The 18,511-nt window shown below is 52.4% G+C and overlaps 1 protein-coding gene across 1 annotated transcript; it reads left to right on the top strand.

Moving 5' to 3' along the window:
• Nucleotides 1-89: 89 nt before the first annotated feature.
• Nucleotides 90-8,204, top strand: B0H64DRAFT_464367 (uncharacterized protein; the record flags this gene model as incomplete). Its single annotated transcript, XM_062807627.1, has 8 exons — nucleotides 90-131; nucleotides 195-281; nucleotides 343-1,257; nucleotides 1,313-3,331; nucleotides 3,755-4,636; nucleotides 4,958-6,526; nucleotides 6,577-6,900; nucleotides 6,954-8,204. 8 exons carry the CDS (start codon nucleotides 90-92, stop codon nucleotides 7,761-7,763), a joined length of 6,648 nt encoding a protein of 2,215 aa, XP_062656316.1. The 3' UTR covers nucleotides 7,764-8,204.
• Nucleotides 8,205-18,511: the final 10,307 nt, after the last annotated feature.

The raw sequence follows: 18,511 nt of genomic DNA, 5'->3' as shown, positions 1-18,511 counted from the left end.
CGGGAAGTGCGAATGACACCTCCTCCTTCTGGGACATGTTGGTGTCGGGGCGCTCGGCGTGGACGCCGGGGCCGGGGAAGCGGTTCAACATGCCGGCTTTTCAAGATCCGACCGGCAACAAGAGTTCAACCGTGAGTGTTCCCAGGCTCCGCTCGGTTGTGGCACCGCGTTACTAACCTGCCTGGTTTCCCAAGACAAATGCAGGCGGCGGACACTGGCTGAAGGAGGATGTCGCCGCGTTTGACGCGGGATTCTTTGGTATCAATCCTGTCGAGGCAGTCGTGAGTGACTCTAGCCCTTCACTGCTCGCCGATGCTGAACTCGGGCTAACGTTCGACACAGGCTATGGATCCACAACAGAGGTTGCTCCTCGAGGTCGCGTATGAGTCGTTTGAAAATGCCGGCTTGAGCCGAGATTCTCTCTGGGGCTCCAACACGGGTGTCTTCGTCGGCCAGTGGAGTTCGGACTATCACGAGATGATGGCTCGCGACACCGAAAACCCCCCCTTGTATCTCGTCACCGGCACGGGTCCGGCCATCGCGTCCAACCGCATCTCTTACTGCTTCAACCTGCGCGGACCGAGCTTCACCGTCGACACGGGCTGCTCCTCGAGCTTTGTGGCCCTGCACCAGGCCGTGCAAAGCTTACGTCTCGGCGAGACAGCACAATGCTTCGTGGGCGGTGTCAACCTGCTGCTAGATCCACAGCGCTTCCATTACCAGAGCCGCCTCAAGATGTTTTCGAGTGAAGGGCGATCATTCTCTTTCGACTCGCGCGCCAACGGCTATGGACGAGGTGAAGGGTGCACCGGCGTCATGCTCAAGCCGCTATCTGCAGCGTTGCGGGACGGCGACAATGTGCGAGCCGTGATACGCAGTTCGGTGCTCAACCAGGATGGGCGTACGCAGGGTATCACGCTACCCAGCGGGGCGGCTCAGCGCGAAGCCATCCTAAAAGCTTATCAGCAGGCTCATCTTGAACCCTTCGCCGATTACGTCGAAGCCCATGGCACAGGCACCAAGGTCGGGGACCCAATCGAAGTCGGTGCCATCGCATCTGTGTTGTCGCGCGGCCGGGCGTCCAGACGGAAGCTGCCAATAGGCTCCGTCAAAGGCAATATTGGCCATCTCGAGGGAGCGGCAGGCCTTGCCGGACTGATCAAGTCCGTCCTCATGCTCGAGAAGGGAATGATCCCGCCTCAGGTGAACTTTGAGAACGTGAACCCGGAGATTTTGCTCGACGAGTGGAATTTGCGTGTAGGTTTCATCTGTGCGCCGTATTAGTTGAAACCTTTGCTGACGGCGAGTCTAGATACCCCTACTGGCAGAACCGCGGAACTTGCGCAGAATCTCGGTCAACAGTTTTGGCTACGGCGGCACCAACGCTCATGTGGTCTTGGACGCGGCCGCTGACCACATGCATATCGTCACACCACCACTACGACGAACGTTGTCCTGGGGGAGCACGGCGCGGACCCCCCGGGTCTTCATCCTTAGCGCGGCTAACCAGAGCTCATGCCAGAAAATGTGCACGAGGGTCGCCAGGTATCTCGTGGCGAGACAACCACATACACTGGGATCCGAACAGGATGTACTGCTATCCCGGTTGTCATACACGCTGAGCAAGCACACGATGCTTCCTCATCGTGTGGCTCTTGTTGCATGCGACATGGGCAACCTGGTGTCGCAGTTGATGATGGCCTCCTCTGGCCCTGTCCCCCCTCGAGAGACGAAGAAGAGCAGCCGAATCGCCTTCATCTTCAGCGGCCAAGGAGCACAGTACGCTGAGATGGGCCGTCAGCTACTCCAAAGCCGGCCGGTCTTTTTCAGGGCTCTGGAACGCGCTCGCTCACACCTCTCCCACCTGGGCTGCACGTGGGATCTGGTGAGTGAGTTGTGCCGCCCAAAAGCCGAGTCACACATCAACGAACCCGCCTATGCCCAACCCCTCTCGACGGCGGTCCAGATGGCGCTTGTCGATCTGCTGGCCGAATTCAATATTTTGCCAGCGAGCGTCGTTGGGCATTCAAGTGGCGAAATCGCCGCCGCTTACGCCGCCGGGCTTATGTCTTTCGAAGACGCGATGACGGCCGCGTACTTTCGCGGCAAGTTGACCGGGGAGCTGATAGCGGAGAATCAACGCAATGGTATCAGCGGCGGTGCCATGATTGCCGTGGGCGCCTCGGCCACGACGACAGAACAACACATCTCCAAAGTGGGCGAGCAGTATGGGCGCATGAGAGTTGCCTGCATCAACAGCCCGGCTAGCGTAACTGTCTCCGGAGACGCCGCGGCGGTCGAACAACTGGCAGGGGCGCTTGAAGCCGAGGGGATCTTCAACCGCAAACTCATGACCAACGGCGCCGCCTACCACTCCCACCAAATGGAGGCTCTGGCGAGCGAATACGCCACGCGCCTGGGAGCCCTAAAGCCTTTCCCGGCAGGCCTATCGACGGTGCGCATGTTTAGCTCGGTAACTGGCCAGGATGTTGGAAACGAAACAGAACTCGGTGGTGAATATTGGGTGCAAAATCTGCTGAGCCCAGTTCTCTTCTCACAGGCCGTCAAGCTCATGAGCGAAGAGCGGTATGACGGCGAGCCGATTGACACCATCGTCGAGGTTGGGTCCCACTCGCAACTGGGAGGTCCGGTGAAGCAAATCCTCAAAGCTCGCTCCAAGGGGTTCGGGGAGGTGGCTTACACGCATACGCTGAAAAGGGGTAGCGACGCCGAGGAGTCTCTGCTGCGTTGTCTTGGATTCTTGTGCATCCAGGGGTCACCAGTGACGGCCGAGGCCTTGAACGATAGTGACAACGGTCACCACCCCGGGACTCCCGCACTGCTCCCTGATCTTCCACCGTACCCGTTCGACCACAGCCGCAGATTTTGGCATGACAGCCGCCTGTCGAGAGATTACCAAGCACGACCCCATCTTCCGCATGAGCTCCTCGGCACGCTCTCGATAGATGTCAACCACGTCGAACCTCGCTGGCGGCGATTCCTCAACTTGAAGGAAATCCCATGGCTGCGAAAGCACATTGTACAGGGGCAAATCGTGTTTCCCGGAGCAGGGTTCCTGACTATGGCGGTGCAGGCGGCGCGACAGCACTCTAGAGCAATGTCTCCCACAGCTTACGTCGAAGCCATTGTGCTCCGCAACATCAATATCGGCAAAGCCCTTGTCCTGTCGGAGGATGAGGCGAACGTGGAAATTGCGCTTTCGCTTCGGCCGCAGGCGCGGACTGCGCGCGAGTCATCCAGCCTCTGGAACGAGTTCCGCATTTTTAGCATAGCGCGGACCGGACAGTGGACGGAGCATTGCCGAGGTCTCGTCCACGCCGAGACAAAACAAGACAAGGAGCAAAGCGAGGTCGAATGGAGTGCGGCGCAGGAGCAAATCGCGCGCGTTGCGGAGCAGTGCGGCCGTGAAACGTCGACATCCCATTTTTACGCCCACGCCCGCGAGGTTGGCCTCGACTGGCAGGCTCCGTTCAACAACCTGTCCAGTATGAAAACTGGCCCCGGTGCATGCGTGGCCATTGCTCTTACACCAACTGACCAGTTGGAGCCTGGTGGTCTGGGAGACATTATTCATCCTGCCGCATTGGACTCCATCTTGTTCCAGGGTCTCTGCGTCATCGCTATGGAAGACGGTAGTTCTGCCCCCGTTCCGACCTTCATAAAACAACTCCGGATGCGCATTTCGCACACAAAGGCCAGCGGAGAACTTGTGGCGGCATCCACGAGGGCCGAGAACGGCCCAACATACGACGTTTTCGTCTGCCGCGAGGGCGATGAACTGACTGGAGATGAGATGATCCTGCACGCTGAAGGCGTCCAACTCACCGCCTTACCAGGTGATGTCGGTGCTGGTCGGGCGAAACGAGAGCTCTGCTACGACACAGAATGGATCACATATTCCCAAACCTGGACGCCGCAGCACCTCGAGCGCATTTGCAAATCGGCGGTACCAGCAGAATCGGTCGCAACTCGCAATCGCATTCTCCAGGCCCTGAGTATCCATCACGTGCAAAGGGCTCTCAGGGAGCTGTCGATGGAGGACATTCCCGAAGGCAGCTATTTGCGCCGGCTGTTTGAGTGGATGCAGATGCTCGCCAACGAAGAATACGACGCATCGCTTATCGCCACCGAGGACGGTAGCAGCATGGGGGCCTTTGGCGAGGCTATTTTGCGCATGGGACCGTGCCTCGGCGAGATCCTCAATCAAAAGACGGACCCGCTGGGTGTGCTAATGCCGGGAAACCTCTTGTCCCGGTTGTATGCTGACGATCGCCGCATGCGCTGCAACTTGCAAATCGCAGCGTGGTGCAAGGAGTTGGGCCTGCAGAAACCTGGGCTGCGCGTTCTCGAGATCGGAGCTGGCACCGCATCCACCACCGTTCCGGTTTTGGGTGCGTTGCACGGCCGCGTTGGCCGCTATGACTTCACCGATCTGACCTCCACATCCTTCGAGAATGCGAAGCAGCGCCTGGGGAACATGTCAGACTCCGTCGACTTCAAGATTCTAAACATCGGGAATAACCCGCGGGAGCAGGGCTTTGAGGAGGCCAGTTACGATCTCATCTTGGCCAGCAACGTCCACGCGACGCGCCGAATCAATGAGATGCTGGAGAATGTCCGATCACTTCTCAAACCTGGTGGCAGGTTAATCCTCATGGAGATTACCAGTTACCAAGCGTTTTATAACATCATCTTCGGTGTGTTTGAAGGCTGGTGGGCGGGTTATGACGAGGGCCGCCGGCGGTCGCCAGTGCTTGAACGTGCGGAGTGGGTAAACAACCTCAAGAACGCTGGGTTTGCCGAAGTCGAACCCTGCTTCGAGGATTATCCAGAACAAGAAGGCGGCACCATGACGGTCTTCATCGCCAGCAACCCGCTACCGCCCAGGACTGAGCCACTCCCACCAATCCGCTTGCTCGCCACCAGAGAAGGGCAGCAAGCTGCAGAGGCAGCATTGGGCAAGACGACTTTGCTGTTGTCGCAAAACGAGGCCCGGCTTGGCCCGGTGACGCTTTCCGTCCAGGAACTCGGTGCGCCGCCGCTTGGGGGTGGTATTGTCGTGGTTCTCCCAGAAGTTGGTACTCTGCTCCGTGAGAACGTTGACGCAAATTCTTGGCGGGGATTCAAGAGCTGGGTGCTCAGCGCAAGAGCTGTGGTGCTCGTGAGCCAGGAGAGCGGCGCAGACGCGACTGACCCCGGGGTCGCCGGGCTCTGGCTCGGATTTGCGCGCTGTCTCCGCTTAGAGCATCCCGAAATCCGCATCGTCACCTTGCAGCTGCAACATGCCCGCGTTCCCATGGCAGAGAAGCTTTCCGAGATTCTCCCAACCCTACTGGGCTGCCCAACGTTCAATCTCGGCGAGGAGGGTCCCGATGTCGAGAACGAGTTTGCCGAGAGAGACGGTCAACTCTTTGTCCCCCGCCTTGTATCGCGACCCGAGATAACGGATCACATCTACCGTAGCGGTCACTTGGCGGAGCCCGAGCTGACGCCATTTTTGCACAACGGCCGCACCCTAGCAGCAGAGTTAGGCGTGCCGGGTTTGATGGAAACCTTCCGCTGGAAGGATGACAAGGACGCACCATCAGTTGGCGCCGATGACATCAAGATTGAGCTGAGGGCAGCAAGCGTCAACTTCAAAGATGTCCTCATCGCGGCCGGCCAACTGGAGGGCATCACCGAAATGCGAAACGACTGCAGCGGCGTTGTTGTCGAGGTGGGAGCCAATATGCTCGGGAGGTTCAAGCCAGGAGACCGCGTTTGCGCTCTCTATTCGCGGTCGTATACGAACTACCCAGTTGTGCACGGCGACTGCTGCCAAGTGCTCCCTGATTCCATGTCCTTTGAGGAGGGAGCTTCTCTACCCATCGTGTGGTCAACAGTGTATTATTCGCTGGTGGAACTTGGCCGGCTGAAGCGTGGGGACAAACTTCTTATCCACTCCGCCGCGGGCGCCGTTGGGCAGGCTGCCATCATGCTAGCCCAGCACCTCGGGGCCGAAGTCTTCGTCACGGTCGGCAATTCTGCCAAGCGTGAGCTGCTGCAGAATACATATGGTATCCCCCCGGATCACATCTTCTCCAGTCGAACGACTGCCTTCCACGGGGCGATCAAGCGCCTCACGGGCGGCTACGGTGTGGACGTCGTTCTCAACTCGCTTGGTGGAGAACTGTTCCGCGAGTCGTGCAATTTGGTCGCCCATTTTGGCCGCTTCGTCGAGATTGGGCGCAAGGACTTGATGGACGATGCCCTAATGCCCATGGGCTTCCTACTCAAGAACGTCACCTTTGCCTATGTGGAGCTGACGGGGGTCATGGAGCACAACAAGCCTCTGGCTAGGCACATACTTCGCTCGGTGGCGGATCTTGCGTCTGCCGGCCATATCCGGGCGGTGCCCCTGACAGTACTGCCCATGTCCGAAATCGAAACAGCTTTCCGCCTCATTCAGGGGGGTAAGCATACGGGAAAGGTCATCCTCAAGGTTGAGCAAAGCCAGCAAGTCAAGGTAGGAAGGATACCGAGGGCACTGAGGACAGGGGCTAACAGACATGACAGGCAGTACCTCCGGCGCCAATCCCGGCCAGGCTAAAGGCGGACGCGACCTACGCCGTCGTCGGTGGATTCGGTGGCCTTGGGCGTGCCGTCCTTTTGTGGATGGTAAGCCACGGCGCGCGATACATCGTCGCACTGTCCCGCTCGGGGGCCAAGGACCAGGAAAGTCAATCGTTCATCCAAGAAATGAATGCGAAAGGCGTGAGTGTGGTAGGGAAAGCCTGCGACATAGCATCCGAAGAGCGGGTTGCCAGCATACCACAAGAGATTGAGCTGGAGGGGATGCCTCCCATCCGCGGAATCGTCCAGTCCGCTATGGTTCTCAAGGTATGCTCCCCAACTCTTCACTTTAGTACACTAGATGGTTGACTGTTTCCCAGGACACACTATTCGAGCACATGACCGAGGACGACTGGAACTTGGCTCTCATGCCGAAAGTGCGCGGGACCGTGAACCTGGAGACGATCCTCGGCGAGGACCTCGACTTCTTCGTCATTCTATCCTCAGTTGTATCCGTATGGGGGAACATCGGGCAGTGCAACTATGCAGCGGGTTGCGGCTTCCAGGACTCGTTAGCGCATCAACGGGTCGGGCGTGGTCGGGCAGGCTACTCGATCAACGTCTGCCCCGTCAGCGATGTCGGGTACGTCAGCGAACACGCAGAGGTCGCCGAGGCACTACGCCGGACGGGAATGGGAGAAATGTCGGCAGCGGAGCTACTCACCGTGGTAGACCACTCGGTGAAGCATCCCCTCGGAGGCGGCTGTGTGATCAGCGGTCTGGCGCCACCAAACAGCGAACGCGGGTCGGGCGAGAGCTGGATGCGGAAGCCCCTCTTTGCTCACCTCGCGAGACGTGATGCGGGGGGGGCGCAACGACAGGACGGCGAGACGTCCGATATTGCAACACTGCTGGGTGCGGCCCAGGAGGTGGAGGAAGCCGTCGAGATAATATCGGAGGCGATTCTGCAGCAGCTGGGCAAGCTGATGGCAACGCCCGCCGAAATGCTCAGCGCGACGAGGAATTTGGATAGTTATGGAGTCGACTCGCTTGTCGCTGTAGAGCTGCGGAGTTGGATTGGCGCCTATCTCGGGGCTAACGTGCAGCTGTTGGTGCTGAGGGGGGCGAGCAGTATCAATGCTCTTGCTAAAATCGTGGCGAAGGAGTCGCGGTTGGTGTGTTTTGAGTAGGTAAGGTAGGTTGAGATAACCTACGGGCAGTCGGAGAAAGATGGCCCGGCGATTGGCACTTTCGCAGCTTGTCACCAGGCCGTTCCTTCCTTTTTTGGCGTCAACGTCGAGTTGTTTTAATTTAGCTCCGCTCGTTCCACGGGCAAGAGCTTCCAAGTTCCTTCGTGATAATCTGGACTTTTTGGTGCTGGTGTCAGACAAATCGTTTAGTAAACGTCCCGGTGTTTGTTGACTCGCTTGAATCGCTTCCTGGGTCAACGTTGGGACCTAGCCACCTCTCGTTGAGGGCACCATGGGTTGGAACTTGAAAGCAGCAAGAGTCCAGCGCAGGCTGCCTCGTTCGACGGCAAGAACTACCTACATACCTACCTGACGAATAATTACCCAGGAATACGAAGGCCGGCCGCATTGCGGATAGTAGGTAAGGTACCATAGCGCGCCCGGGGGGGGGGTTGAAAATGGTGGTAGTCGAAGTTTTCCGGTCCTAACATGATTTCCCTGTAACATTAGCTTGTGATGGTGTTCAGTAACAAAATATTTCAATCTGAAAATTATTTTCTGGTAGTAAAAGCATTTTGATGTAGTGATATTTTAAGCCGAAATTATTTTCTACGAAAAAAATTATTTTGGAATCTTTGTTTTTAGTATTGAAAAAAACATTGAAATACCTCTTTTCAATACCTCTTTTTAATACCTCTTTTTAATACCTCTTTTATAGATTTACAAATTTACAGATTTACAGGTTTACAGATTTACGGATTTACAGATTTACAGATTTACGAATTTACGAATTTACGAATTTACGAATTTACGAATTTACGAATTTACGAATTTACGAATTTACGAATTTACGAATTTACGAATTTACGAATTTACGAATTTACAAATTTACAAATTTACGAATTTACAGATTTACGAAAAAAGAGACTCTTTGATAGGACATTACAGCTTATAGTCAGTTTTTGTTTATATAAAAGAGTTAGTTTATTCTCAATAGTTGGCCTCCTACCTGCTATATTTATAATGGCGGACTGACAGCTGCCAACAGTTGTCTGGTCGTCGTCAGTCTGTCGTCAGCTGTCGGCTATCGTATAGCTGCTAACAACTATCGGTCGTCGGTTTGTCAGTACTCGACTATCGGCTATCGACAGACAGTTAACAGTCGCTTATCAACAGCTGACAGTTAACAGACCGTTAGTTCCTATCAGTTACCTATCTTTGAAATTATCGATATCCTGTTAATAACTCCTAATTAACGAATATAAAGAAATGCTTTTACCCTAACATTTATTTTAATTTATATTAACTTTATCTCTATTCTTTTCCTTTTCTACTTACCCTATTCCTTACTATCTATTCTATAGATATCTCTACTTCTTTTTCCTATTACTATTATCTACTTACTTATCATTATATATTATATTATCTGTTATAGTATTATCGTTAGTAACGTTTAACCCGGTATTATCGAATTCAGCCTTAGTATTATTGGATTTATATTCGTCTTTAAGCTCCAGTATGTAATGGTTGGTCTCGGAATTAAATCCCCGGAACTCCGATATATTATCTTCGAGGTTGCCTATAAAGATCTTACCTATCATTATAAGGAAGTTAGGATACTTATCTATATACCTGTTTAGTACTTTCACTATCTTACTTTAGAACCGGATTAGATTGTTAACTCTTTTTACTAATATCCTATTATTATCGGTATTAATAATAGCTATATTATCGACTGTTATCTAGAGATAATTAAGCTTTATAGATATCTAGTTATCTTATATTACTCTATTGTTATTAAACTTATTTATATTGTCTTTAAGCTTTTCTAATCTATCTATTAGAAGTAAGATATTATTATCTAGTATATATCTATTAGCTTTAAGTATACCGATATTAATTAGTATCTTTATGATTTTATTATATTACTTAGTAATATAGTTAATTCTCTCCTTAACCTTTATTAGCTAGTTATTAATACTATTATATTTATTAATAATATTCTATAGTATTATTTCTCTATTAGTGATTAACAGTTTACTATATCAGTTAATTAAGCTCTTAATATTATAGGTTTAGCCTTTAAGCTTCTATATCTTATTATTATATACCTTATTATACTTATATAATAACTTACTAATATCCTATAATACCTTAATTTAATCCTTAGTAAGGCTATACTTTATTTGCTAGGTTATAATATCTTTAACGATTCTATTAATATATATCTAAAAGCCTTAAAAGTCCTCTATAATATATTTAGCTTCTAGTTTACTAATATACCTCTTAAGGTTCTCGAATTATATATTAATAAGCTTTTAGGCCGTTAGATTTACGGTTACAGTATCTACCCTTACTACTAATAACCTATTAGAAATATATTTAAGGATCTTAATTTATCTCTTAATTAGGGTTAATATAAAGGATCCTCCTTATCTAAAACTAATATTAAAAACCTTATAGAAATTATCGATTACTATATTACTATTATAGGTAAGGGCCGATCTTAATATTCTGCTATAAAATACTAGGTTATCTATACCGGTAATAGCGATATAATTATTATCCGTCTATTTATTATTACCTATCTTAGTAGCGGTTTCCTAAATAATATTGGTCTTAGTAATAGCTTTCTAGGACTCGGATATAAGTATAAGATATCTAAGGTAATATATCTAGGTATATTTATAGATATACTCTTTATTAGTTATCTTTCTCTAGTTAGAGGAGATTATCCTATCTAGTATATTTAGTTCCTTCTAGTCTATAGCTATTAGATAGATAGTATTAATTACTAGAATTATTATAACTAGTTCTTTATCGGCTAAGTTATTATTACTTACCTTATTACCGTTATCTATTAGGTTAATATAGACTATCTCTAATATAGAGATTATCTTTATAATAGTAGCTCTATCTGCTATAGGGTAATCCGGCCTTATTTTCCTCTCTATATAAACCTTATACCAGTCGGTATTATCTAGCTCAGCCGCTACCCAAAACTCGTCTATGTTCTCGGTCCATATAAGGTAGGGGACTAGTCCGGCCTTCTCAGTATAATCTTCGATAGTTAGAGGGATACTAACCTTATCTTATCTTCTAAGGAAGATAACGGCTCTAGCAATTTCTAAAGGGAAGATCTATAGTATTTTAACCTCTTTCTTTACTTCTATCTATATCCTGAATTGGCTATACCAGGTACCGATTTCTTTAAACTAGATAATAACATTATACTAGAAGTAATGCTCTATAGGCTTTACTCCCTTTAACCTATTTAACTATCTCTAGGTAAAGTATAGTATATCGGTATTAACTTCTCGGATCCTATACTATCTTATAAATATTTTAATAATACTAACAATGTTTATATATCGGTATTTAAGAAGTTCTAGGTCTTTGTGACGAACCTGTCTCTGGACCCGTCCTGTTAGGGTTCAGTATCGGTCGAAGGTGTTCTCTCAAGGGTGCTTAGGTTCGGTGCAGCCAAAAGGTGCACAACAAAGACTTGTCTCAACAGTAGGCTCTCGAGCTTGTAGCGAACTGTAGTTGTGATTGCTAACTGGAGAACTCCCAGAGCTCTCCAGAACGAGTGACTATATACCTATCTAATTCTTGGGTGCTCAGTGTGCTCAGTCCGGGTTCGACAACTGAGCTCACTGATCACTTCTGAGTTACAATCGTCCTGATTGGTGACCTTGCCTGGTGCTCAGTGTGCTCAGTCCTGGCTTGGCAACTGAGCTCACTGATCACCATCGATCCTGTTCCTGCCTTCCGATTGGCTTATTCCATGACTGGCCCGGGGCGTCCCGCGCCCCGCGGTTCCGCCTGTTGGCATATTCGTGACACGATGCCCCCCCTCCAGGGTCGACGTCCCGTCGGCCACTTCCTTTAGCCAACTTCTTGAAATAGCGCCAACAGTCCCCAATCTGTTTGGTGAGTGGTCCCCACCATCCTTTCCCATTCATCCTTCATCATGGCTAACGGTGTGAGGAAACGCAAGCGAAAGCAAAAATCCAGCACCGAGCGCCGTCGTACTCGTGCAACTTTATCCAATCTTGTTGGCACCGAAATGGTGAGGTGTACTCGCTGCAGGGAAAAGAAACTTTCAGATTGCAAGGTTTCCGACAATTCCGACGTTTGCGGCAACTGTCTCGACGCGGGTAACCATTCATGCGACGCTTTTGGGTATAGTGATTCTGCCGTTCGTCGCATTGTTGACGAGGAGCGCGATCTGGACGAGCAGGAGCGTGCTGCCACTGATGCCATTCGGGAGGCACAGCGCGAGCTCCTGAATGCGAATCGCGACCTTGCGACGGCCCTGGCGAAAGCGGATCGCCTGCGGACCCAGCGTCTGGCCTTGAAACGCAGGGCCCTGGCGATGTTTGACCAGGAGGGGGAAGTGCTTGTGGAGCAGGAGCGCCGGGAGGTTGCTACCGGGCAACCGTCTTCCTCGGGTGTCGCCGGCGTTCCTTCTTTTGACTTTCCTTGGGTTCAAAAGTTCGTCTTCTTTACTCCCCTCCTTGCTTCCTTGCTGACAGTGCTTAGTTTTTCTTCGGACGACCCCTTCCTCGCCGGGGTCGACTTGTCTGTGGGGCTTCCTTTGGTCGGTCCGGATTCCTCTGGTGGAACTCCTGAAGTTTCTCGGGGCAGTTGAGGTTGGTAGCTGGTTGCCATGAATTGTCTTCTGGGCCAAAGTCCAGCCATTTGACCAAATACTCCAACTGTCCTTTCATGATGCGTGAATCTAGGACTTCCTCAACGTCCCATTCCTCCTCTTCGTCTTCTGCCTCGGCGTCCTTGTCGAGTCGCGCGTTCTCGGGCGCTGGTTCCAGAAGCGAGATGTGAAAAACGTTGGTCCGTAGTCGCATTGTCGAGGGTAACGCGAGTGCGTAGTTGTTCTCCGAAATCTTTTTGTCGATCTTGAACGGTCCGATTTTGCGAAAATCGAGTTTCCTGCTTGGTCGCTTCGTGCGAAGATTTCGAGAAACGAGATAAACTTTGCCCCCCTCTTCTAGGCGAGGTCCCTCGAGCCTGTTTCTGTCGTAGAACTTCTTCATCCTGGTTCGTACGAACTCGAGTTCTTCCTTGAGCATCGCATGCAGCGAGCTCATCTTGTCGGCTTTGACTGCCGCTCGGGGCACCGAGACATCGGGCCCCTGTCGCAAATCTGCTTCGTAGCCGTAATTCGCGAAGAATGGCGTGACCTTCGTGGTCTCCGTGACGGTGGTGTTGTAGGCGAGTTGTGCTGCTGGCAACAGCTCGACCCAATCGTCCTGCTGGAAGTTGACGTACAACCGTAGATATTGCTCGACGACCTGGTTGAGTCGTTCCGTCTGTCCGTCCGTCTGTGGGTGGTAAGCAGTCGAGAGCTTACTCTTCGTACCCAGCTTCGTCATCAGAGCTTGCCAAAACTTTGATGCGAACTTCGTGTCTCTGTCCGTGATCCATTCCTCCGGCCATCCGTGGACCGAGGTGACGTTGCGATAGATCACGTCTGCAAGTTGTTCTGCCGACCATGTTTCCTTGTAAGGGAGGAAGTAGCTCCACTTGGTGAGTCTGTCCACCATTGTGAGGATGCTGTCGTATTCCACTCCCGTTACCGAGTCCTTGGACAGTGGTAGTTTGGTGATGAAGTCCATCGTCACCGAACTCCATGGTCGTTCCGCGACTGGCAATGGTTGCAACAGCCCGTATGGCTTGTGTCGTGGCGGTTTGCTTCGTCCGCAGAGGTCGCACTCTGCCAGGACTTCTTCCGTCGCTTGCTTGGTTCCTGGGAAGTCGTAGTTCTGCTTGACTTTTGCAATTGTCTTGCTGATTCCCATGTGCCCTCCGAGTTTCGACTTGTGGATCTTCCGAATGAGCTCCTTTTGGTCGCCGGGCCTGACGTAGGCTTTGTCGTGGTACCAGAGTCTCGTTCCTTCAAGTCGCAATCCCGCGATCTTGGATTCCGGCTCTTCTTGCCATGCATCGCGCTCGTCGTCCGCGATGGTTCCTTGGAAATCTTGTTCCAAACGTTGTTCCCTGAAGGCCGCACAGCATTCTACAAACGGTTGCAGAGGCCTAGCTTCGGGATCTTCCGACTGTTGCTGAAGTGCTGCGATCTCGTAGTCTTCAGTCGGTTGGGAAGCGTGCCGTAGCGATCCGTCTGTCTGTTGATGTAGCAATGGTGGTGAGGCTTCAGATGTGTTGTCATGATGATCCGTTCTCCTACTCAAGGCGTCCGCTCGTGCGTTCTCTGACCCTTTCTTGTAGTGGATCGTGAAGTTGAATTCGGACAGGAATTCTGCCCATCGAGTTTGTCGTCCGTTCAGCACCTTCGTGGTGGTGAAGTAGCGTAAGTTCTTGTGGTCCGTGTACACCTGAACTTCGTGTGTCGTGCCGCTGAGGTATGGTCTCCATTCCTGGAAGGCTTCGATGATTGCGAGAAGCTCCTTGTCGTGGATCGGGTAGTTGAGCCTTGGTCCCTCGAGTTTCTTGGAGAAGAACGCAACTGGGTGAAGCTTGCCGTCCTTGTCCCTCTGACCAAGTTGTCCTCCGATCGCGAAGTCCGAGGCGTCAGCTTCGACTTCGAAAGGTGTGTTTGGGTCAGGCAGCATGAGCACTGGATCGGCGATAATCGCGTTGCGGATCCGTTGGAAAGCTTGCTCGTGCTCCTGCTTCCACTGGAATGTGGCATCCTTCTTGGTAAGTTCGTGTAGGGGTCTCGCGATGTCGCCGAAGTTCTTGATGAACATCCTGACAAAGTTGGCGAATCCGATGAATCCTCTGACCTCTGTGGCGTTCGTTGGTGTCGGCCACGTCCTGACAGCTTCCAGTTTCTCGGGTTCGATCTTGACCCATCCTGGGGAGATCTCGTAACCCAGGAATACTGTCTTCTTGACATGAAACTCGCTTTTGTCCTTGTTGACTGACAACTTGTGCTCATGCAGTGCATCCAGCACCTGCTGCACATGCTTCTTGTGTTCTTCGAGTGTCTTGGAGTAGATGAGGATGTCATCCAAGTAACAGACTGCAAATTTATCGAGGCAATGTCGAATTGCGTGGTCGATAGCGGCTTGAAACGTCGCTGGTGCGTTGGTCAACCCAAACGGCATGACGAGGTACTCGTAGTGTCCGTAGGGTGTCCGAAAAGCCGTCTTCCATTCGTCTCCTTCCTTGATGCGGATGTGGGCGTACGCTGTCGGAAGGTCGAGTCGTGTGAAGTGTTGTGCTCCTGACAGCTGATCTCGAAGCCTTGAGATCAGTGGCAGTGGGTAGCGGTTCTTCACCGTCTCGTTGTTCAACTGTCGGTAGTCCACACACATCCTGAGCTTCCCATCCTTCTTTGGAACGAAGAGGACTGGGTAGCCCGCTGGAGATGTCGATGGTCTGATGTGTCCTATCTCGAGGTTCTTTTCGAGATAACTCCTCAACTCTGCATCTTGCTTCTCGTTGGTGTGGTACACCTTGAAAAACTTCAACTGGGCTCCTTCCTTGAGTTTGATCTCGTGATCCCAAGGTCCGTGGTCTGGTAGCCCTGCAAGATGCTTTGCCGTGAACGCCGGATGTCCCTTGTAATCGTCTGGGATCTGTCCCGTTTTCGCGTTCTTCGCCGTACCTTCGTAGTACGCGAACTTGCTGTTCCCAGGCTCGACGCTTGCTGCTTCGAGTTCCCTGACTTCTTCAGCTGCCAGCTCGATGCCTGCCGCTTCGAGCTGATTGACCCATTGTTCATGTTTGAGCACTCCGTGCTCGTCGACTGAGACGACGGCAATGGTTCGTTCCTCCCGTGTCTGCTTCTTTCGTCGTGTGCCGCTTCTTCCGGATTTCAGAGTGCGTTCTTCTGCACTGGCTGCTTCCTGCGGTGGGCCCGTAGAGGGGGTCCGTTCTGACCCGCTGCTCTCCCGTGGCTCCTGTTCTGCGCGTTCTCCCATCAAGTTGGTCGGATGCTCCCGCTGTTCTCGCGGTCGCAGATGGCCATCTCCCTTCCAACTGATGTCTGGGTCGTAATCCTCATGCCATGGGCGTCCGAGAATCATGTCTTTCTTCGGCCCCATGTTCACGATGTCGAATACCACTTGGGTGGTTTTTCCTTCCACCTCGATGTCGAGTGGTTCTGTTTCCCGTCGTACCCATTGCGTGTCGAATGGTCCTTTGACGACGTGTGGTTGCTTCTTGATCCTCCATGGGATTCTGAGTTGATTCACAAATGCGGGCGAGATGAGATCCATCTGCGCTCCTCCATCCACTAACGCGAGGGCTTCGATCTTCCCCCATCGCGCTGTGATCCAGAGCCTGTTGTCTGGCTTGGTGCTTCGTACAGCAGCTACTTCGTGTTCGTCTGCTGGGAGGTCGTTGTAAGGCTTCTGCTTGCGCCAGTTCTTCCTGTACTGCGCAGCCTGTCTTCGTTGTTGTGGAGTTAAAGATTTCCGGGCCCCTCGGAGGGCCCTGAGCCGTTTCCCAAGCTCTCGTGGTGTTTCAAGGCGTCCCTGTCCGCACCTTGGCTTGCGGCGTCAATCGTCTGGTGTTCTTGGAGCCATTGGGCCGCCCATGCCTCAACTGGGCGCCTCTCGTTCCTTCGGGACGCTCTCGTCCTCTGGTGTGGCTTCCTCTGGGATTGCTGTTCCATGTATCCCCAGATTTTCTCGTCGGCGTGTGGTAGGCAGTCTGCGCTTCGGCATTCGTTGACTCCTACGCCCGCCATACAGCGTTGGGGCCAGGCTGCCTTGGGTTTAACCCTCAGCCTGCCCTCGTGAGTGCGTTGGGTGTCCCACAACATGCCTGCGGGAGCGTCGCCGCTGTCGTATACCCATCTGATGGGTAGGGGTTGCATTCCTTTTTCTTCCCTCGTGGGCCAGAAACTGTTGCGAAATTTGTCCTGGAAATGGTACCGACATTCGTGCGCGATACACTGAAACCAGGGCAGGTAGATGTGGTTCTCTTTTCGTGGGTCCACCCGCTCGTGGTCTTCTGATAACAACTGGAATCCCTCCGTGTTGTTCTCGCCCCGAAAACCCCACCATTCAAGGTCGGAGGTTTGTCGTCCGGCGCGCACGATGTGCTGATGTCGAGTCCAGTATTCTTCCCAGCTCTGCTGTTTTTTTCCTTTCGCCGCATTCTGTTTCTGTGCGTAGTCGAAAAGTTGCTCGGGGTATCGCACTCCGTTCTCGCATTCTTCCGCCTCCTCGGTGGGTCCATCCCACGGTGTGTGATGCGGAAGTGCCTGGCGGATGTCGTCCTGCAAGGCCTGTGCTTCCCTTAGTGTCTTTTCGACGTGATCCCCGGCCCTGTTGTTGGCCTCGGTGATCTCTTGGACTCGTCCTCTGGCGAAGTCGAGTTCCGCGCAAAGTTGTCCGTACTGGTCGTTTCTTTCTTGGAGAAGCTGCTCGAGTTCTTCTTTCTCTCTCGACAACTCCTCGATCCTTTGCCGTTGGCTTAGGACCCTCTGTTGCAGGAAAATGAGGTTCGGGCTGACTCCTCCTTCACCCTCGTGGGTTCGCCATTGCCCGTCCTCTTGCTGAACCAGGGTGATGCCCCAGTCCTCAGCGACTTGTCGGATGTGCCGCGGGGGAGCCAGTTCTCCCTCGTCATCCGTTTCGATGAAAGCATGGTGGGCGGTGTTGTTTCCCTCCTGATGGACGCTGCTCATCAGGTCTCCTTGATCCGAGTCGGTGAGTTCATCGTCCTGCTCGATGACTCGGTCAATGTCGATTTCGAGGTCGTCCTGCGTGTAGCTGGCGGCTGCGACCTCCAGAAATCGGGTTCTTCTTCCGACCGTGTCTTGGTCGATGGTGGCGGCTTCCTTCCCTGGAACCGGTCTCCACTCTTTCTTGCTGCGGCAGTCACGTTTGAAGTGACCCTTCTTGCCGCAATTGTAGCAAGTGATGCCTGATTTGTCCTTGGCACCATCTCTCTTTCCTGCCCATTGTGCTTGGGCAGCGCTGACGTCCATGGGTCCCGAGTGCGTACCGTATGACGTGCTCTGGTGCTGGCGTTTCTTTTTGTCGTTGGGCTTGTGGTAGCCTGCGGATCGCTGAGTCTCGCTGCCCTTCTTCTGTTGTTTGCGGGCGAACTGTCGGTCGTCAATCTTGACAGCCATGGCGATGTACTCGTCGAGTGTGTCGGGTCGGCTCTCCTTGTAGAGCTCGTCCTTGACTTCCTCCTTCAGCCCTCCGTAGAACAGGTGCATCAGCCCCTCGTCGTCTATCTCTGCCTTCATGGAGTCTTGTCGGAAAATCGTGGCGTAGGCGGTGGCTGACCTAGTCTGCTTCAGCCGTCCTAGCCGTTCCTGGGCGTGCAACTTCTCGTCCTTGTCGCCGAACACCTTCTGAATCTCACTCTCGAACTCGGAGTAGTTCTCGAAGACCTTTTTGGTGAAGGGTTTGTGGATTGCTCCGCCGAGGAAATCACTCAGTGTTCCCGTGAACCACTTGAGGGCCTTGTCCTTGAGTCGGGTGGCGGCGTATCTGGTCTTGGATTCCTCGGTGGCGAACTGGTGCGAGTTGTGGTCGAGATAGTTCCGCATCTCCGTGATCCAACCTGGCAAGGCTTCCTGGTCGCCCCCGTACTTCTCGGGTTGCTCCAATTTGACCTTCGTCTTGGCCGGGTCCTTGGTGTGGACCTCGGTCGCCGCAAGTCGGGCTGCCAATGCCGCGTTGCTGGCCTTGGTCTTCGCAAGCTCTTCTTCAGTTTCATCGAGTCGTTCGGTGACTCTCTGAAGCGCGGCCGTGATCTGGCCCGGCGTCGGTTGAGTTGCCATGTCGTTTTAC

This window comes from Chaetomium fimeti (assembly GCF_033439085.1).
Source record: "Chaetomium fimeti strain CBS 168.71 chromosome Unknown B0H64scaffold_6, whole genome shotgun sequence".
NCBI lineage: Eukaryota > Fungi > Ascomycota > Sordariomycetes > Sordariales > Chaetomiaceae > Chaetomium > Chaetomium fimeti.
The sequence above is the reverse complement of the archived record's forward strand: the minus strand, read 5'-3'. Positions and strand labels throughout refer to the sequence as shown.